At 51.6% G+C, this 20787-nt stretch overlaps 7 protein-coding genes across 7 annotated transcripts; 5 read left to right on the top strand and 2 right to left on the bottom strand.

Annotated features, from left to right (window-relative positions):
- Window positions 1-374: 374 nt before the first annotated feature.
- SCP_0504580 (hypothetical protein) lies at window positions 375-1527 on the top strand (the record flags this gene model as incomplete). Its single annotated transcript, XM_027758522.1, has 5 exons — window positions 375-713; window positions 778-897; window positions 951-975; window positions 1270-1415; window positions 1465-1527. The coding sequence occupies 5 exons, from the start codon at window positions 375-377 to the stop codon at window positions 1525-1527; spliced, it is 693 nt and encodes a 230-aa protein (XP_027614323.1).
- Window positions 1528-2092: 565 nt separating this feature from the next.
- SCP_0504570 (hypothetical protein) lies at window positions 2093-2658 on the top strand (the record flags this gene model as incomplete). The annotated part of the gene is made up of 2 exons (XM_027758521.1): window positions 2093-2474; window positions 2528-2658. 2 exons carry the CDS (start codon window positions 2093-2095, stop codon window positions 2656-2658), a joined length of 513 nt encoding a protein of 170 aa, XP_027614322.1.
- Window positions 2659-2694: 36 nt separating this feature from the next.
- SCP_0504560 (hypothetical protein) lies at window positions 2695-3051 on the top strand (the record flags this gene model as incomplete). The annotated part of the gene is made up of 3 exons (XM_027758520.1): window positions 2695-2704; window positions 2759-2899; window positions 2951-3051. The coding sequence occupies 3 exons, from the start codon at window positions 2695-2697 to the stop codon at window positions 3049-3051; spliced, it is 252 nt and encodes an 83-aa protein (XP_027614321.1).
- A 2685-nt stretch (window positions 3052-5736) lies between these two features.
- On the bottom strand, window positions 5737-6261 carry SCP_0504550 (hypothetical protein; the record flags this gene model as incomplete). Its single annotated transcript, XM_027758519.1, has 1 exon — window positions 5737-6261. One exon carries the CDS (start codon window positions 6259-6261, stop codon window positions 5737-5739), a length of 525 nt encoding a protein of 174 aa, XP_027614320.1.
- A 4005-nt stretch (window positions 6262-10266) lies between these two features.
- SCP_0504540 (hypothetical protein) lies at window positions 10267-10952 on the top strand (the record flags this gene model as incomplete). The annotated part of the gene is made up of 2 exons (XM_027758518.1): window positions 10267-10355; window positions 10643-10952. The coding sequence occupies 2 exons, from the start codon at window positions 10267-10269 to the stop codon at window positions 10950-10952; spliced, it is 399 nt and encodes a 132-aa protein (XP_027614319.1).
- Window positions 10953-12910: 1958 nt separating this feature from the next.
- On the top strand, window positions 12911-16892 carry SCP_0504530 (hypothetical protein; the record flags this gene model as incomplete). Its single annotated transcript, XM_027758517.1, has 3 exons — window positions 12911-13090; window positions 13143-13242; window positions 16435-16892. The coding sequence occupies 3 exons, from the start codon at window positions 12911-12913 to the stop codon at window positions 16890-16892; spliced, it is 738 nt and encodes a 245-aa protein (XP_027614318.1).
- Window positions 16893-18102: 1210 nt separating this feature from the next.
- SCP_0504520 (Folic acid synthesis protein) lies at window positions 18103-20658 on the bottom strand (the record flags this gene model as incomplete). Its single annotated transcript, XM_027758516.1, has 4 exons — window positions 18103-19315; window positions 19369-19616; window positions 19672-20178; window positions 20230-20658. 4 exons carry the CDS (start codon window positions 20656-20658, stop codon window positions 18103-18105), a joined length of 2397 nt encoding a protein of 798 aa, XP_027614317.1.
- Window positions 20659-20787: the final 129 nt, after the last annotated feature.

Below are 20787 nucleotides of genomic sequence, written 5' to 3'. Positions count from 1 at the left end.
AGTGTCTGGAGTTTCTTAGTCATGTGACTTTTACCTGAGGTTAAGAGTTCAATTCTGCCTGGGTGCAAGTTCTTAAATTGATTTTAGCTTTGGATAATCTTTAGCATTATCTTCTGGATTATTCCTTTGGATTATCTTCAGATTAGCTTAGAATACTTCAAAGGGATAATCCTCATGTTTGGATTATCCACATGGCCTGCTTATTAAACCCGGATTTCAGCCTTAATTGTAACTTATAAGCACTAAAGATTATTCTTTATAACTGACAATGATGCGACCCTATTTTCGTTGTCCATCTCTATGTTTGCTAGCCTTGCTGACAAAATGAATCCTTGGAACAAGCTGAAGTCTTACTGCGTGCCGCAGTCTCTATCATGGCGAGGAAGAAAAGAACACCCAACTTTGAGCAATTCACTGTCTTAGAAGAAACCACTGATGGCATCAACTACCACCACTACATCGTTTCATGGAGTCGTGACATCGTGCAGCATACAGAATACGTATCTGCATGCAACAAAGTATCTGCACGAACGTCCTTCTATACTGATGTGGGTGATAAAGATGCACCATCATTTGATCTGTCTGAACTCTGCAGGCCAACTTCTGGTATCCCTGATGACAACGAAGACATAGATCTCTTCAACCTGGACCCCCAGTATTTAGAGGATGTAGAGAAACTGTGTGGACATAAGCCTCACCGCCGTGGTGCAGGGGTGAGCTTCTGTGATTTTTCAAGTGTAGCTATCTAATATCTTTGCCCAAAATCATCCACTCCAGGAATGGGTTCCTGAAATTAACAACTATCTCGCCAAGATGCTGCAGCTGGAGGGGCATTGTGGTTTTGACACCGAGCACTGCCAGTTTTGTGAGGAGGGCCCGACAATGGTTCATTGCAAGGTCTGTTTTGACCTTGTTATTTACTGCTGAACATGCACCGTTAATTTTCACAGGCGCACTCCTTTCCATCACGTGCAGGTCAGTTGGGTTTTATTACTCTTATTCGAAGGTACAATTGAGTTTCTTTTTTTGCAAACCTGTTTCAGAGATGGTGTGGCTCTCATTTTCAGCACGATTCATTGAAAAATCTTGGACTGCGCATCCAGTTGGGTCACCCAGTTGGACATAGGTGTCATCTTCCTGTGCGAGCTACAGGTGATGACTTCATAGTCTTGTGTGTGAATGGTATCCACGAAGTTGGACTGGATTTTTGCAGGTGCGAGATAGCCGAAATTCATGTGATGCAACTGCTTCACACACGACTCCTCTCAGCCACATCGATGAACCCCAAGACAGCTGCTACTTTCCAGCTTTGCCGATATACACACCTCCTGATGACTCAATTCAAGACCTCTGGCTATGAATTCTACCAGAGCCTTGCCCGGCTGACCGATAACACCGGTGTGCAGATGCCTAAGGTATGTATTATGTTGACCTTCTGCTTTATCCATTGCTGATCTAATGTAGGATCATTATTCTGCCTTCATGCACATTATGTGTATGTGGAGGCATCTCAAAATGCTGAAATGAGCAGGACGAGGACATGATCCTGATGGTGTCAAGGTGATGACACCTGGGTCATGTGCAGTTCTTTGCCCAGCCTGTCCGCACCCCGGAAAAAATTTGCTGCCAGATTTGGAGGATGCCCTGGATGATCAAAAGTAAGTTCACAATTAGTTGTTTCGATTGGTAACTTACACGCAGTGATAGGTGGTTATATCACCTGTTTGTTGGACTCGATGTGAACTTCCACCTCAAGTGCAAGAAGGTATCTTTGGATAGTGTTGATCCTGGGCTAAATCATGGATATGCCTACTTTGTGGAGGAAAGGGCATACAAGGAATACCTCGGCATGTACGATTCCCTCGTGATGGAAGAACAGAGTACTTGCAACAGTTATGATGCTGTCAAGCTGGCGAACACAAGGGGCTCCATTGCAGGAACAGCTGCCAGCAGAGTTGGTGCTGCAACATGTATGCGGCATGATATGAGGCTACCATGCAGTGTTGGTAACCTCTAAAAGGGAGAACGGTAGGCTGATCCTCGACATCATTCATGTTTCAGTGCTCATTGCTTGCCACACAGGTATGTCAACATGGACTACATTTTCTTCTCGGCCCTGGCAAACATTGCCCCAAAGGACGTCGTTGTCTCCTACGATATTGCTTGTCAGTGGCATAGAAACCTGTGGAAACAGTACCACATTTATGAAGACTGTCCATTCAAGAAGGACGATCAAGACTTTGTCTTCCTGATCCCGAAATTCTACATCAATGCTCATCAAGATTCATACCAGATGAGCTTTTCCTTCCATAATACTCCGCACATTGGCGAGACGGATGGCGAGGGTGTTGAGCGGCCCTGGTCGGACTCAAACTTATATTCCTCGAGCACGAAGGAGATGGGCCCTGGTTTGCAGTGTAACTTTCTTGACGATGCATTTGCAGATTACAATTGGCAGAAAATATGTGGCATGCGTGAGTACTATGTTGAAGCTCACGCTGACATCTTTGGGCTAATAATACCAAAGCTGCTCTGTTCTTAGCACGAATCAAAGCTGCACTGCCAGAGTGCAATGAACAAGTCTTCACCTTTGCAGAACTGAACAATGTGATCACGCCAGAGGATTATGGTGAATGGACAACTACCATCGAAGCTTGAGAGAAGAACCCATCTCAAACCAATCTGTTTGTCATTATGCGTCCCGGTAAGTGCTTTTATTACAGTGCAGGTCACCCTTTTCAATGCTCCGTATGTTCAGCTGTGACTCAAGCAGCTGTACAGCTGCAGTTGGCCAATGAAAAGGCTGCAGAGTTGGAGAATGGTGAGCGCAGTGAGATAGTCTATGACCTCCCCTCTCCAAGCATGATGATCATGGTCAAATGGAGCTCCAGGAGCAACAGTAAGTGTTAGCCTGACTACTGTGAACATATTCTCATAGTTCTCTTTTCAGATATCGCCTTCGATGAGATGTCACTGGCCTTGGAACCCATAGCACAGATCTGCAATGTGCCAAGGTTGTCGAGCAGCAAAATGCACTTCAGTGCAAGATAGAGGGCTGAGCAGACATTCAGCAGCTATACATCCCTGTTTCCATAGTGTTGCATGCACAAGCTGCTGCTGCTGCTACCAAGGAGGTTCTTGCGCAAGATATGGCCCTTTATTTACCTTCGGAGTTACCCTCTAATATCTCCTGCAACTCTCGCCTATGAAAATATGAATTGCACCTAAGGACTGCTCAGGCACATGATGCTTTGGAGGAGCTTCGGTGACATCTATGGCTGCATACCCATATGTACAAGTTCAAGGACTGATTTGTCCATGGACAGCGGTACCTCACTTGCTCCAGGTCGTGCATTGCACAAATCCAGAACAAGGTAAATGCAGATGCTGCACGCTATTGCTGTGCCTTCAATACTATCGATTCACTGTCAACCCTGCTCAATGAGCCTTCAACACCTCACAACTTGGTCCCGCTGCAGGATGAAGATGTGTGAGGGATTACAGAGGGGGAGTTGAGCGAGACCTGCAGCCGGAAGAAAATGTCTTGGATTTGGCAGAGACATGGCATGAGGAACAGCAGTGCGACAGACATGGCTGTCAGTGAAGGTTTGTCAGATTTCACTTACTAGTACTTGACAAAACCGAAATGCTAATGGAATTCCTCATAGCTCCGAATCGAGTGGTGCAAGGCTTGTGCTCGGGCCCATCGCTGAATCGAAAAGTGCTGCCAGCTGCCAGAGGAGATGCACAGGGTTATCACCTTCCACAGTTGGATGGCACAGTGGTGGCTGGACCAAGTTGATGCCATCCCTGTGCAATCAGAAGAACATCTGGAAGGTGCCAATGCATACACATTCCATCAGGTGGAAATCTGGGAGTCAATGCAGAACTACTGCCAGTATATATGGCACGGTGTGCCTGCCTGGCTGGAAGCAGGAGGCGATGTCAGCACTGGTGTTGATTCCAGCGAGGCTGCCCCTCTACAATATTCTCCTGCAATTGATTTTGCAGCTGTGCTTGTACCTGCTGCTGAGATGCCTTCTGTTCCTATGCCTATGCCATCAGTAGGCTAATATCGCACTGCGCCGTGTATACCTGCATGTTCCTTTCGTATGGCTAGATATATGTCTTTTGTTTCATCCTTTGTAGACAGATTGTTGCGCTCGTATGTTGATGTTGTGAGGGGAGTATTTTTTAAATAATCGTCAATTTTTCACATCAGAAGTAACATTCTCTATAAGGAAAACAGTGAGGGGTGGCACAGGGCAGCACAGAAGGCGGGATTTTGTGCGCTTGAAGGGGATCATGGAGACCTACAAAATCCAAGACAATCTACCGATCTACTGGAACGACGGGTGAAGCCAGTGCCATCAGCTACCTACAAGGGAGATCCAGAAGGAAGCCAATGGGTATGGAGTATGGAAAGTGAGCCTGGTGCGGGAATGGCTGGTAAGGACTGCAGAATGACGTATCAGAGCCTATGGTAGACACCACTGTCCATGCATCAGTCCATGGTTCTAACCTTCATACTTGATATATCAGTATGCCAGGGACAGGTGAGGACAATCCAATGTAGACTGACACTGATGCAAACAATGTGTCTTTGCTGCATTCTCATGGAAAACCCAGGTCCTCAGAGAGCCTGTCAATATCTGCAAAACAGTATGTATAGGCCTTGTTGGCTTCTGAGCGAGGAGAGAGAGCAGACAAGTCTTTGATGGGAAACTGACAGTCATCGTCGAACTCCTTGAGGGTACTGTCATCGAAGGTTTGTCCACCATACCATATGCATCCACCATTATAATGCTGACCATACGCAGTGATGTCATCATGCCAGAGTTTTCAACTGTGGTTGTACTGATGCAGAAGTACTCTGAGAATATGGAAGAAGAAATGGTCATCCACCCATTTTGAAAGTGGCCCGATTCCATAGAATCTGAATAAATCTGCACCTGCATTGGCCACATATCCATATGTCCCCGCTGATGGTGATTCACTGAAACATACTGCTGTATTAATGCAGTAGCGGCTCTGGATAACTCACACCACTGCCCCTGGCCACTGTGTGTAATGGATTGGAACAGTACAGGATGCTTCTGCAACATCCCACATTGCACCCTGTGAACTCAGAGGAAGGCGGCAGATGAGGAGTGCAACAATGTTGAATGTTCCCCATGTGCATGGAAAGTCATCCGAGTCAACTGCTGAGTTGACAGATGCATTCAGATATTGATAGAATATAGCATGTGGGAATAAGAAGTTCTGTACCAAATGAAAATGACCTGGTCTGCCTGGTTTTGGGATGATGGCAAGTGGTGATGACTGAAATGAACCCAAAAATGCCTCAACATCTTCGCGTGTGAGTGGTCCGATATATCGTCCCTTTGATATCTCCAGGTTAATGATCTTCTGAAAATCTGTTGCGAATGTGATAATGGATTTGCTGTTGGGCGGGACCTGAGTGTGCATGATTGTTGGCATGTTAATGATGAGTCCGGTGCATAATCCCTCCAGGACATGGTCATACTTGATGAGAAGTCCCACATCTTGCAGCAATTGCTCCCAGATGTTAATCCTATAAGGAGTGAGTGCCCTAAGCTTTCTCTGCTCGAGGGCAGTCTTGAGCTCCATGTGTGTTCTGCCCACTGAAGGGACGCATAGCGCGCTGAGGTGGGAATCGCATCCGCGAAGAGGTCTCACATTTCGGAGATACCACAGGGTGCTACACAACGGACCCTAGTCCAACAGCAATTGGAAGCTGGTTATCGGAGGAGGGAACACTACGAGCCCGAATGCTATTTCTAACTCCTCAACTACGATCCGCAACCACCTCAAAGTACCATCCGCCAACTCGCATTTACCGGTGATCCCGCGCATGACATCGTACAGTTCACGGGCCGCATTGCGCAATGTCTCAACCTGAAGGTGCAAGGTTCCTGAGGATAATAAAGCAGAACTAAGGAATGTGATCTCAGGGAAATGGGGATAGGACGACTGCACACCAATGTCAGGGAGACCATCCGGTGGGTGACCCAAACCAAAGTCCTCGTGGACAGCGGGGTCATCGTACAGAACGTGCACAGTCAAACCATGAGGAATGACAGCAGGAAGGTGGTCAGCAATCTGAAAGACCATCCGACGGCCGGCTTCCACAGTGCGAGCCGTTGCAAGATGTATTTCCACTTGGGCAAGGACAGGAATATCGCACGGAAGGGGTAAGATGATCCCCACACCGGCCGCTTCGGACTGGGCTTGGACCATGAAAACCTGAGGGATGTGTGAGGACCGGACAGTGAAGGAACATATGCTCGCAGGAGCCTCACCAGCAGGACGTGCATTCAGACTGCCCATGCTTTCCACAGGATCGGGTTGAAGGGCTCGGTAAAGATCTCAATGCGAAGAAGGGCTTCCGCAAGGGCGTATTTGCGAAGGATGATGCTGGTGTCCATGGATGGGAGATTGAGTTCAGGATGGGAGATATGCCTCTGAGGCGGGCGGGCCCGGTGAAGGACGACCCCTCGGATTAAGTAGGAGCATGAGGGGATGGGATTGCGAGATATGGCGTGATGGGCAGTGATTCAGCAGAGCAATTGCTAAGCAGATGCGGGCAGTATCGGGAGGGCAGGAAAGGTCAGGACCAGTTTAAGTATGATGGCAGGGGAAGAGGTCGGGGTAGAACTGACCGTCCCGGAAGGTACGCTTGCAAAAGCCTCATTCACATTCCCATCCCATCCAGTTAGTGCGTCTTTGGGCAGTCTTGCATTTGTGCATTTTCTGGGCAGTCTTGCATTTCTGCATTTCAGCATTCTCCTTAAAGCAGTGCGATTTTACCCTGACGTGTTTCCAGCGATTATTGCAACTACAGAGATTTTCCTAGCTACGCTTTCGGGCCACCCACCTCATACCTCTGGAATAGACTCTTCTCCTTCGTTGCATCTCAGACCCCACGCAGACTTGATTCCACTCATACTCCTCCTTTCCGGCTTGCGACGGAACTACAATCTTGTCACTGCAGCCAGAACAGACATGCTTCTGGTCGTGTCTGCAGCTGAGACAAGAATTGAGGCACTGCCAGTCGAGACAGAGAGATCGACTATTGTGAAGCATAAGGATTTTGTCGATTTGGTGGGCCAATGATGGTAGAGACTGGTCCCAGGTAATCGCTGCATTGCAGGCATTGACCTTGTGTGCATGACAGCTGAGACAGATGGTGCAAGCAGCATATGCAGTTCCACTTACGCTGTTCTGAAAATCCTCTCGCTGTGCCATCTGGTATCCATTGTCTCTTGGCCTCAGTCCAAGTCACATGGCACTAGATGATCCTGCTCGAGCTGGTGACCTTGAACAGTTGCATGACTCTAAGCTGTAATGTGACTGTGCAGCCTGCCCTCCTCTGTGTGTTAGTGCAGGAGCCAGCTGGGTATTCCGGTGTTGTTCTGACTGTCCATAGTCAATCCATGGTGAAGGGACATGTGATTCCATGTCAGTGCCATTGCCAGCGCGAGTGAGATTGCCCATGCCAATGCCAATGCCCAATGCCAGTGCCCAATGCCAATCATCAGGAAAACCCCACTTTTCCTTAAAAGGACACTTAAATAACTTAAATGGACTTATAGTCCTTATTTAAGGACATAAGGACAAAAAGGGCCTAAGGCATATTCCCTGAGTGTCTGAAATTCGACTTATTTGAACACTTATGGCCTTAAATAAGGGTTCTCAGACCCAAAAGTCTAAATAAGTCTATAAGAGAAAGTTGGGTTTTCCTGATGATGCCAATGCCCGCATCAATACCAGTGCCAGTGCGTGGATGTGCATGACATGACGCCATGTGCGGGTTGGATGAAAGATGTATTCATCATCGTGATGGATGAAATTTGATGGATTCGAAATTCAAGTCATTAGTGCTTCATTAGCCCACACAGGATTAGAGTATGTACACAAAAATCTCGCTCACTGTCTCTGTGACTGTGTTCGGCCCAGTATACTTGTTCTCTGGTCTTCCGCATGAGATCATCATTGATGCGGGTGAGATTGTATGCGGTGGCTGGTGAGGTGATTGCCCTGTGCCAGAGCTTGCGTTGGTCCGCCTGATATACCAGAAGCATCCTCTGATCGAGCGGGTCAGTACTCGAGCGGAGCTCATGAATTTGCAGGTTACCCCAGAATCTTGTGAGCATAGTGATCCGCTCCTCTGGCCACCGAGCTTGTTCCATCGCCAAGACCATGTGTGGCACAGCTTGACAGAAATCTTCCCATCTGATGTCCTTATCATTGGTTACTCCTCGGGCTTCTCTTACTGATCCTGCGAGAACCCAGGAGGTGGAGCCATCCGATGTTCGAGTCATTACCATGGCTTCATTGTCAACAGAGCTGGTGATACGAAGTGCCTCTTCAAGCCCCTCGTTCATGTAGTACCATAGTTCAATGAAGTCACCCCTCTCCATTCTTTTGATCGTGTAGTTAGCTGCTATCACCGGAGCAATGGTTGGTACATCCCTGTCCGGAATAGGTGCAAACTTTGCTCAGTTCTTTTTGATCTCTTCTTTCCGCACGTTCGCCTGCTCAGCGAGCTGCGCCTCCTGCACGTCATTATCAGCCTCCGTGGCCAACCTAACCTGTTCCACAACTTCGGCTTCATGTTCCTCCATCTGGTGCTGCCATGAGACTTTTTCAATGTCGTTTCCCGCTTTTCATATATTGACGAGCAACTGGATAGCTTGCTCATTAGTGGTGTGGTCATTGACCAATGGTGCGCGAGTTGCTGCATAGGTGTCCGACGCATAGTCAGGACATTCCAGTGAAGTGAAATTGATCTGAATTCCGGGTATTACTAGATTCCGTAGAGACTTATATTTAAGCTAGCTGGTCTATGAGGGAGTGCAAGTTTCAAAGTCTAATGAAAACAAAAGCTTAAGCTGCTCTGATGTCGAGCAGCGGGAGGAACGACAGTCGTGGCATTGGTGAGAGGCAAGAAAAGCGCCGCGCCACAACTGCCTAATCCGAACATAGACGAAATTCTGTGTTCACGCTCGTTCCTCATGCTCACTCAGAAAACAAACTTGCTGGCATCATGGTGCACTTCATAGCTGTAGATCTACGTAGACGCTGAGATGTTATCAGGATATCGTGTGCTGCTACCTGGCTGGTCTCTGTTGGGATGTCGCAATTGGTCTCATACCCTGACGTGAGCGAGTAACGCACCCCACCACTGCCCTCACTCTGACGTCTGGGGCATTTCAACTGTGACACCCCCCCTTGCTCTTATCAGCCCTAAGCGAGATTATCTGAGCCCGCGCCATCAATCATCCTGCCTAAATCGGCAATTCCTCTACGCTTCCTCTGACTTTCGAGCCATGATATCACCGCATGCACATACTGTTGTAGCAGTCATTCTCTGTAATTATCATAGAAATACTATCTTGACAACGTACATGTAGTTTAATGAATTATATGAGGGATTGCGGCCGCAGAAAACATGAACTAACTGCAGACTCTACTTACTTTCCTTGGTTTCTCACAGAGGTGTCTCAATCCTACTTATTCCTCTTGCGAGGAAGCTCATATCGCATCACTTTTATATTTCTGCATGATTACATGGCCTCCTCGCTGGCAATGCCTCCAAAAGTTGAGTATGAATCTCGACATCGAGTCTCTGTGCCTTCCCGAAAAGGCAGGATGATTGATGGCGCGGGCTCAGATAATCTCGCTTAGGGCTGATAAGAGCAAGGGGGGGTGTCACAGTTGAAATGCCCCAGACGTCAGAGCGAGGGCGGTGGTGGGGTGCGTTACTCGCTCACGTCGGGGTACGAGACCAGTCGCAATGTGGTCTGAATGAGATCCGATGACAGGATGTCACCCTGTCATCACGGACATACCCATCTGAGGTCCATGCTAACAGCCAGAGAGGGACCGAAGGCTGGGATCGAAACGCTGTCTGCCCAAGTTGGCGGTGTAGTCGCTCGACGCGTGATGTCATCGATCTGTTCCCTGCCGATCACCTGTCCTCCCTTGGCAACCGTATCACCTTCTCCGAGATGGGTGCCCGCGTAGACTCCCAGAATGCCGCAGCAACTTGGACCGTCATTTGCAGTGCGCACTTCCCAAGTACTAGGTCAGTAGCGCTAGTATATGCCGTCGCAGGGTTGTAGATCCATATACATCCCCTAGTCCACCTTTCGTAGTTTAAAGAGAGCAGAATGCCGCTCGATTCTGCCAACCTCCCCCGTCTCTCGCACTATGGTATACTCACTTCCATCGATACGTGCCATGTCCAACTTTGACGCTGGGGAGGATCGTCCATTGGATGATTGGACACTCTTCGGAGGCGTCCAGCCCTTTCTTTCCTTAGATAACGGGTACGTTTAGCTGTTTCCCGTTTTCTAGTTGATGACCCCCAGTGGAAAACGCGTATTGTGAGATCGCAGCAAGTCGCACGAGGTCGTGGCTGTGACCAGCTGCGACCAGCTGCGAAAATTTGGACTATATGCGATCTTGCGCGAGCCCAATCAAACGTGGTTGCAGGCTAGCACAGTGCCAAGCGGGAGAATCGAGGCATTTCGCATCTAGTCGAATATTAAGCTGCTGTATAATAATTGTATTGTCGTGATTTAATACACTGTGACTACACTCGACGTCGTGTGAGCACCCTCGCCGTCGTGCGAGCTCCTGCGACATCGCGCGATCTACTTCGACCTGCTCCGCTCACACCCCCGCCCCCGCTCCCACCCCTGCCTGAGCCCCCGCCCCCGTTCCCGCCCCCGCCCCCGCTCCTGCCCGTACCCCCGCCCTCGCACCTACGCACCCCTGCACCTACGCACCCCTGCACGCACGCGCGCGCCCATCCCCCTGCCCGCGCACGCACCCGCGCACTGGCGCGCAACCGCACACATCCGCACTCCCTGTGTTCGCCGTCGTCCCCGTTTTCACACCTGGATGCTGCCCAACACCTGTAATATAAGTAGAGTTAGTGAATATGTGTCATAGCATAGATAAAGAATGAGATAAGGTAGAGAGGTCCGCTACAAAGTCGGTGCAAGCGCAGCTGTTCACGCTCAGGCTGACTGGATAGTCGAGGTCGTCCAGACGGCTTCTCGCGCTCGAAGTGTGCATAAAGGCCCGGCGAGCTCGTTAGTCGGGGTCGTCGGAAGAGAGATGTGTGACCGCGGAGCCTGCTACAGGGGGCGGGGGGTTTTGGACGCCGCAAACGAACCTCTCGCAGTGCGAGACGATCGCCTCGGTGCGCTCGGTCCTCGCTCGGTCCATGTGCCCCCTGCCCGCGCGCCCAAATATCGATCCTCTGACCCCGGATTTCCCGGTATATGCGCCAGAAGTCGACGTGCCGTGTCCGCATCCACATCCTTGTACTCACCTGGTCATCCTAACTTGCCCCATCCCCCCACTTCTCAACTTCTCGATGCGGGTCATGTCTATCGTGCGCGCCAGGGTCGCGAATCGGCGAATGCGGCGCGCGGACAGGACTGCTCGGATGTCTTCGTTTGGCTTTGGAGCCTGGAATGCGGCACGCGTACCGCGCCCAGCCGCTTGAGATTGAGGGGCTAGTCAGTGCCCCCCAATTGAAGGCGCAGATGGAAAGATCATGGGGATCTCAACGAATGTGGATAGTATCGGATCGCCTTCTTATCGGAAGATTAGCATAACATGATCCACACTTGCACGTAGGCAGTACTTACTACCGTAATCAGCAGCAACGCTGCAAGTACACCAGAGGGGGTCTCTCGACCATCTGATAAGTAAATTTAAGGACATTTCAGGTGCCTGGATGCCTGACACAGAAACTGTCGCCGTACCTCGTCAATAGGGGCACATCAGAGGATTACAGTCAGGAAGACGAACACACATTCACATAGTCCAAATGTGTCGCAATGCGCACCACGCGTGCACCAGAAAGCAGTGCAAACTTGTTCTCCCGGAACTGCTGCGAGATTAGACAGGGAATGAGATGTAGAACAGTTCGCACTGTGCGGGGTGCGGGCAGCTGTGCGCACTCGAGCGTGGCATGACCGTCACATTGAGGCAGAGAAGGCTGTTGAGCCACTTCTCGACGGTGTCTTCGGCCGCATATAAAATTGGTGTCTCGAGCTTGCAGTGTGCACGCTTTCGGCGGTGCCTTGACGATGGGCTTCTTGAAGCTCGAGCTTACCACTGCATCGTCTTCGCCCGCAGCGGTGTCTTTAGTACGCGAGGGGTGGGTGCTCTCATGGAGCTGTTGGATGAGCTTGAGTGAGAGTAATCGGCCGGTATAATAAGCATCGTGCTCTGGAGGTCAGAGCGACTGGATGCAGGAGGACAAGAGCGCAGACGTGGTGGCGACATGAGTACGGTGACGCGTCCATGTCTCTGTCACATGATGAGCTCGGCGTGGGTGCAAACAGATGATATAAGTGCAAGTACACTGGGCACAAGTACAACATATAGTATATAGCTAATCGAGACACGCGTGCAGGCAAAATTCGACAGATGGCGGCCTTACGTCGAGCAAAGTGCAATTCAGACGGGACATGGTACAGGATCGACGCGTCAAATCACAGGATGTCTCGCATGTGTTCGACCAGGTGAGATCTGGTTCGACCGCTTGCGATAGTCCAAGTCAAGCCGCGATCTGGTGCGTCTTGGTTCGTTCTTGGAATATGCGTTTTTCACTGGGGATGACCCTTTTGACTGTGGATGACCCTCATGAAGAAACACTCAAGATCCAGCAATACGTACCACTGACTGCACCACGCACAACAACGGCTCTCTCAACCCCGCCTTCGTTCTTGGTCCTGTGGCAGAGACCATTCGACAGCAACACATTGTCTCCCCTTCCTCATCGCAAGTAGGTACCGAACAGCCAGGTCTCGGAGCTCCTTGGACACTGGCGGATCCCCTGTGGAAGCTTCTTCTCTATTCCATGGGTGTGCCAGTTCCCAGCGACATCATACTCCAAGATCCGGTAGAGAGAGTCGCGCCGTACCATCCGATATTGGGCCCTGATGCGATGTCTAACGTTACTGAGATGGCTGCACATCATGCCGAAGCCCAGTGTCTCCCCATCATTGGTCTACCTGGAGTGCCCTCGCCGTCCACGCAGGTATGCTCCTCTCATGATCCAAGTATTTGAATGATCCTCACGTCTGCCATAGCCCGGCTTTGACTCCAACGAAATGCGCTCACTGCCTCTTGTATCTGACTCCCCGATCACCTCGAACAATTCCGCCCCGTCCGCGGTTTGCCAGTGGGATGGTGGGTGCGGTAGATCGTTGGCGGACCTGTCCCCTGGTGGTATCCAGCGCCACCTGAGACGCTATCACCTCCCCAGTACCGGGAAACGGGAGAGACGGCCTTGCAAGTGGCATAGCGGAGGCGAGTCATGTGACCGCGAGGTCATGGCCAGTGGCTTTGGCAGGCACATAGCGTCGACGCATCTGCGCTCGACTGCCGTGAAGTGCGAGAAATGCCTGAAGATGTATGCTAGAGGTGATGTGTTGGTGAAGCACATGCGCGACAATTGCCGAGGCGCAGGTGCTTAATAGTGGATTGGATGTGGTCGCCGGTCCGGTAGGTATCGAGTACTGCGTCGTCTTGCGTGATGTTTTTGTCAACATGCAATCATCCTCTAGGCCACGCACCAAAGATTCATGCTATCCAGCTTTGTTTCTGCTGTTGAACCATATGTCGCGGTGTGTTGCAGCTCTCTATCGTAGCCTTGCTTTGTCCTTGCTGTGCATTCGGTTTGGTTTTAGGACACATTGTGGTCATGCTTAGAGTCCATCTCCCTCAGTTCTTAGTTGTATACTCATCCTTTCTAGTTTCATGGCACGTACACACCCTTAGCAAAACCCAAAAAAAGAATAAAAATATAGAAATTGGCGAATCTTGCCAACCAAAAACTTAAAGAGTGAGATGAACGTGAACCCCATCGTTAACGGTCAGCAGTAAGCAAGTGCTTATCAAGTCTGATTTGCAAATGCGTGACGACTTGAAGGAAGTCCTTGTAGCGTAGTACTTCCGTAGCACCGAAAGCCGAGAATATGGCCCGAACACCGTATCGCGGAGTCTAAGCCTAAACATGCGGGCGTGCTCGCTGAGTTTGCGATCGAGTGCGGATTGCATACACGTAGTGGTACTGAAAGGTTCTCTGTGGTAGAAAGTCGTTTGGGAGATATTTAGATCACAATCGTAAGCATGAATACGCCCGAATTCCACACCTAGTTGCGGTGTCTCCATACCGGATACATCATCTCCGAGCCGGGAAAAAGTCCCACCATACACGGTCGCACTCGACGGATGTGCACCAGCAACCACGGTATGTGCAGCATGCACGTCGATGACCATGAACGCGATCCCGAGACCGGTAATTAGCGCCATGGGGACCGTCTGTCGCAATAAATGAACGCTCCTCGGCTGCAAGCTGCAGGTACGTGCCCAATTGAAATAGGGCGTCTTGTACCAGATTGCGTAGTACCGAGAGTCGGGCGTATGGCGCAGATAATTACGGAGCGAAAACTCCGCGAGTGGATGCAACGAGTTGCTACCGACACATCGTTCACGCTGTATCGATGCGCACGCAAAGGCTTGATACAGTCAGCGAAGCCATCAGGTGTCTGCTCCCGCCAGCGGCTATGGTATGCACATGGATGGGATGGTATGCACATATGCATAATTGATGGGCACAACGTGTGCAGCCCGAGCGCGACCGACGCCAGACGTGCACGCCCGTTCCCCTGGGCGCGTATGTGTACTCGTAGCAACGTCAGAGGAGGTCGTGCGTGCCAAGGTGCGCGACGGAGGCCTTTCTGCTTGGCAGCGTGGTGCTAGACGCGTGGACCGGGGAGATGGGAAAGAGCACTTCCTAACCTAACTTCGTTAAAGGAACGTACGCTAACGCTTAGGTGGTGTCGCGTTCTGCGCGCATTGCGGTTGGTCATGTGCGGACGCCCGTCGCACAGGATGGGGAGGGCTGGATAAGCCAGAACACCGCGGGCAGATAAGCGCGGCGAAGTCGAGGAGCGTCGCGCTCACGCCAGGGCCGACCGTATCTCGCGCCATCGAGATGGCGTGCAGTGGCTGTGGGTGGGGAGGATAAGCAAGTTAGGTGGATAGGCGGCGACTCACAGGACGAGGCAAGTGCCACCAGTGGTCACGCGGAATGAGTGGAAGTGCGTGGGGGGAGAGTGGTAAGTACTTAGGGAGAGTGGTGGGCGAGGGCTATGTGGCTGCGGTGCTTGTGAGCATATCGCTGTGCGGTGGCATGCGCACTCGGACCGGGGTACGTACGTGCGAGCTAGTCCAGGATCATTATCCGGGAGCCCACTGAGAAGTCCCCCGTGGGAGTTTTTGAGCTACGTGCCAGACAGCGGAAGGGACGGCTGCGTCATCGGCAATAAACTATGATTATTCCCAAAACGCGTCGGTGGCAGAGATGTCAGTCGCGTCAACTCTGTATGTATGCTACGTAGCTGTAATCCACGCCATTCTCTATGTCCCTGCAGAAGGCTCCTCAGAATGGCTCTAGTCGCTGATCGTTCAGAAGTGCGGAGTTCCCTCAGTTCGCGATTTCCAGCTATGCCATGGCATGGACCTCATCCGCGGCAAGAATCTGTTCCTCGCCATCGCGCCGGGCCAGGGGAAGACGACGGTTATGCATAAAATGATACGGATAGCCACCGGCAGGCTGAGATATGAAGGATCGGCTGAGTACCTGAGGGCCCATCTGTACAGATCCGAATATGTCGCCATCACCCTGGATGTCGTCAGTAGGTGGAACTGTCGCCATGAGAACTTTTACAGCACGCGAAGCTTGTACACAGGTAAGACGCGCCTGTGGCTGCACGCGACTTGAGCGCTAAAGATTCGTGCGTCGAATTGCCGTCGGCATCGTTCAAAGTCCGGTTTCCCACGGGTGACATTGTCATCGATAATGATCTCAGCCTCTATTACAAAGGACTATTCAATATTCAACGTCACTTCAACACCGATAGTAGAAGAGAAGGAGAAAACAATTCGAGCATCTCAGCGAGGCAAGCCCAGTTACATGGCTGCAGTGCAAGCTCTCTGCGCATTTTCAAGTCGATAATAGGTTTATCACACGGACTCGGAGTCTGTACAGCTGCAGGTCGATGGCATATGAGTCACTCATTGCCACCACAGTCGTCATCGTTGCTTGGTGCGCTCATCTCCCCACCTCACCTCTCTCATTCTTCGTGAACCATGGCTTCCAATACCTTCTCTGACCAAAGGACGATTTCCGAGCAGCTGCAGCTTTTGTACGAACTGGGCTACACGGATCCCCACATGCCGTATACAATGGATAGGTTCCAACACAACAGAGACCGCGAATTGGATATCAAAGCTTGATCAAAGCTGACACTCTTGAGATCCTTGTCATCGTCGCCCTATCACTAACCACTCGAGAGCCCGATGATGCTGTTGCAGCTGCGTTCGACCGACGTGAGCGTCCCAGCATCGTTCTGGCAAAAAATGCCCCTCCCACTCTAGAGGACGAGCATGCTGCACAGCGCTTCATCACCGATCCAGAGAATGACGATGCGGTTGAATTTTTTGCTATCCTGCTTTTGCGCTACCGGGCAAACATGAATCGGCGACTACTTAACCTGCACAAATACATCGCCGAGCCCGCTTTGCTCGAGGACTTCAGATCGGCACTGTCGCTGTACAAGACGATGTCTATTACGAAAGAGTGTCCCAACTCGACGGATCTTCGCAGCGACCAATACCCGAATGGGGAGCCTTCATTCCGCACTATGCTCGGCGATATCATTGACAAGCTCCAGGCATTGTCGGCCTTCCAGCTAGGGGAGGTGAATTTTCCACGCACATCTACATCGGGCTTTCCAATTTTCCAAAGCCGTTCCTATACTATTGATTCTTGAAGCAGCTTTGTGATGATGCCGCTTTCGCGAACTGGGGGCACAGGATGAGGGCGTACACGTTGAAGCGGCGTTGGTCCATGTCTGCCAATACGTCAATGGCGTTACACACCTCATGAGCAAAGCAAAGAGACAGTTTCCAGGTGGACAGATTCCTTACCGCTGGGTAGATGATCCCTTCGTTGGCACAGGAGAGGGCCAAATCAATCTTTGCGGAGACTATTCGCATGCGCTGCAACGTGGATTTCAATCGGGAGATCCCCTCGCCCCGGAGACGGTGCGTATACTCTCAGAAAAATTCCCCGACATGCACAGCAATTGCGAACAGCAGCGAACGGTCAACGCGTGTATCCACGCCGAGCTGCGGATTATCCTTCGCTTCAGCGCACTATCGTCCTCATCGCCATCTGCATTTGGACCTTACCGCCCGCTTGCTGCCGCACGTTCAAAGCAGTACGCCATCGGATGCAGCAAGTGGAGCTGCTTGTGCTGCAGACGTGGATTGACGCGTACAACAAAGAATTTGGAATGACTTGGTTGACGAGCGGATCCAATGGCAGACCAGACGCAACATGGGCGCTGCCGGGCTCTCCGTGGGCAGCTGCCCATATGCGAGATGGGAGGAACGCCGTTGACGCAGAAGTCCTCCAAGAAATTTCGACTTCCCTGACGGTGCCTCTGACAGCGCTTTGTCCGGGTCAGAGACCCGACTCAGAGATTCTGGCTGGCTTTCGGACTGTGCGTCGTAAGATGCTCAGGTTTGTCCAGCCCCCTTTTATTACCTGAATTCATCACATAGTGCGTCCTCCTCTTCTACTCAAACTGTTTTATTTTTATCAATTTATATTCTCCATTGACGGGTGGCTGGGACTAGATATATTTAGTGACACCAGCCAACATGGAGAGAGTGGACGTTGATTGTAGCTACTCGTTCTCCATTGGAAGACTTTCCTGATACAGGGTGGTCATCGGAATGTGAGGCCATATAGTTGCCAACGCCCTTGATGCCTGTGAGGTGGCTTTGCCAAACAGCCGCTCATATCCACCGGGCTTTCGAGCAAACGTTCACCATGTGGCACAATTTTGCCAAGTCCACGTGGAAGGATTATCCCCTCGGATAAGTAACGGAGGGGTCTGCAGTTGAAGCAGAGCGTGGATCACAATGCGAGGTCCACAGTTGAAGTGAGAGACAGGAATGGAGCTTGATCCTGTATCAATTCCACAACGCTTGTGCGACCCTGATAGCGTCCCCCATCTCCAGGACGTCGTGCACCCTGATGACCTCCGCACCCTGCTGCACCGCACAGCTGACCGCAGCGGCAGTCGCCCACCCACGCTCATCCGGTCTCGTCTTCCGCCCCTCGTACGCGCCGCCAGTGTCGGGCTGCGCGAGAATGGTGCCGAGAAACGACTTCCTCGACGTGCCGATCAGCTGCGGGAAGCCAGCGAGGGGATTGCGGCGGTGCGGGTGTGCTGCGGTAATTTCTGATGATGCGCGGAGGACTTCGAGGTTGCCCTCGAGCGTCTTACTGAAGCCGACGCCAGGATCCACGATGACAAGCCAGCGCCGTAAGCCGCCGCGGCCGCGCACGGCAGCCTCGACCTTCTCGCCTAGCTCCACCCGAACGCCTTCTAAGACGGCACCTCTCCCCCGGGAGTCTGCAGCGTACGAGTACGCGGAGTAGTCCTTGTTCGAAGCGGCGTCTCCGCGAGAGTGCATGAGCACGACAGGAACGGCTAATTCGCGTGCAATCTCCCGAAACTTGAGGAAATATTCTGCGGCGGACATGTCCAACGGGTACGCGGGCCCTGTGAACGCGTATACGTCGTTAATGCAGCTTGCTCCCGCGCGCACAGCAGCATCGGCGACCTCCCAACGGAAGGTGTCTACGCTGATGGGCACGTCTGCTGTCCGGGCACTCAATCTCGCATCTGCTGATACCGTGTTCTGCTCGCTGGAAAGGCCTCGTATGGCTTCGACGACCGGGATAACTCGTGATATTTCTTCGTCCGGTGAAACATACGCAGCGCCTGGGCGAGTCGAGTATCCACCTACATCAATAATATCTGCGCCTCCGGCAACGGATGCAGTTGCATATGCCACAGCCGCAGGGGTAGTGTTGTGCCTTGACCCGTCAGAGAAGGAGTCTGGGGTTGCGTTGAGCGTGCCCATGACGTAGCTCTTTTGCAGAGGGCGTCTAGATGAAGTTGAAGAGTATACAGGGAACGTCCAGTAGGTCGCCGTCGGTGGGACCGACGGAATGCCCGGTGTCACCGTGGCTATAGACGGTGAAATGTACGGGTAGCGAGGGAAGGGCACAACCTTACTCATGGCGGGAGTGTCCGTCGATTGCTTGGCAACGAGCTCCAAGAGGAGAGTGCGCACTGGCTTGCCAAGGACAGGATGGACATAGTCTGGGATCATACTAAACGAGTCGGTCAGTGTCGAATCAAATTTCTCCGATACGATTGAACGCACTCGCTCAAGGGCCTCAGTACGAACTCTCTCTCCGCGATCCGAGGATGAGGCACCACAAGCTCGCCGGTGAGGTTATCAAGCTTGTCCTTCTTTGACTCAGGTCTCGTGTCGACAGTCATTGCATCGAACGTCAGGATGTCCAGATCAATAGCACGCGGCCCATTCCTGAAAGATGAGACACGGCCGACGGTTGCCTCGATATCCTTCAGGAAAGCGAGGAGTGAGCGGGGATTCATATCGGTCTCAATCTGCAAAGTGCATGCCATGAATCGCTGTCCTCCAGCACAACGCGGAGACACGGACCATACAAGCACCATTTATAAATTGAGGCTGGTCTGTGACATACATTGGCGCGGTCTCATACAAGAAGCTGGTGTCAACCACCGCAGCGCGCGGTCGCCCGGTTCCATCGGGCATCTCCAGCAAGCGCAGTGCAAGCTCGATATTCGCGAAGCGATCTCCAAGGTTAGCACCAAGCGCGATTGCTGCCCTATGCGCGTACACAGTCTCATCATGACCAGATCGTTCAGGAAGTGCAGCCAAAAGCGAAAACAGACTCGGCGTCGGAGATGCCGGTGCGTGGGTGACATTATTTTCATGCGTTTGCTTCAACGTCGAAGCAGAGGATGGCTCGTAATCCCGCAGAGTGCGAGTGATCTCCACCTCCGCTGCCTCTGCAAGAACTAACGCGCTCGGTTTAGCCGCCCGGACTGTAACGCGGTCAGAAATGGTGCCGGTATGCAACAACACGGTGCGCGCAGTCAAAGAAGCAAGAGCCTCAAGCGTCAGATGGGAGGATGATTGAACATTCTGTATAAGGGCACTGTGAATGCTAGTCTGCGAATACGATAAACTACGTACTTCGAATACTTTCCGCGCAACTTCGTGGAAATCAAATTGGGCACGGCGTTTGTGTCTATCCAGCATTATATTGAAGCGAACGCGTTGCTTCTCTTCTCGCTCGCAAGGATTAACGCCCACAATGGCCTGACAATCGAGCTCCTCTATGAAGAACTTTTCATGCACGGGGTCATGATGGGACCTCCTCCACTCGGACACGATCCTCGTCGCACGAGCATGCAGAAGTGCCTTCGGGCGCGAGATACTGACATACAGCTCCCCGAGCTCTGGATAGGACGTAAAGCAAGTGTCGCAAATGCGTTCAGACAGCACTTCCAGCGACGAAGAGGGGGCAGCACATGAACTAGCCAGGGAGGATAAGACCGACGAGTAGTCAATAGAGTGAGAGAGATCATCGTTTTCCGCAGCCTGGTGGAGGTCGTGCGCCATTGTCAGAGAGACTAGCACAGGCTGTAAGGTCGTTCCCGAAGGCCATTGGGCACCATCTATGAAACGGACCATCAGGGTCAGATCCTTTATGCGTATTGCATCTCCGACAGTCGCTATTAGGGTTGAAGA

The sequence above is a fragment of the Sparassis crispa genome, assembly GCF_003851025.1.
Source record: "Sparassis crispa DNA, contig_000004F, whole genome shotgun sequence".
In the NCBI taxonomy this organism is placed as follows: Eukaryota; Fungi; Basidiomycota; class Agaricomycetes; order Polyporales; family Sparassidaceae; genus Sparassis; species Sparassis crispa.
This window is presented reverse-complemented; position numbering and strand designations above follow the sequence as displayed.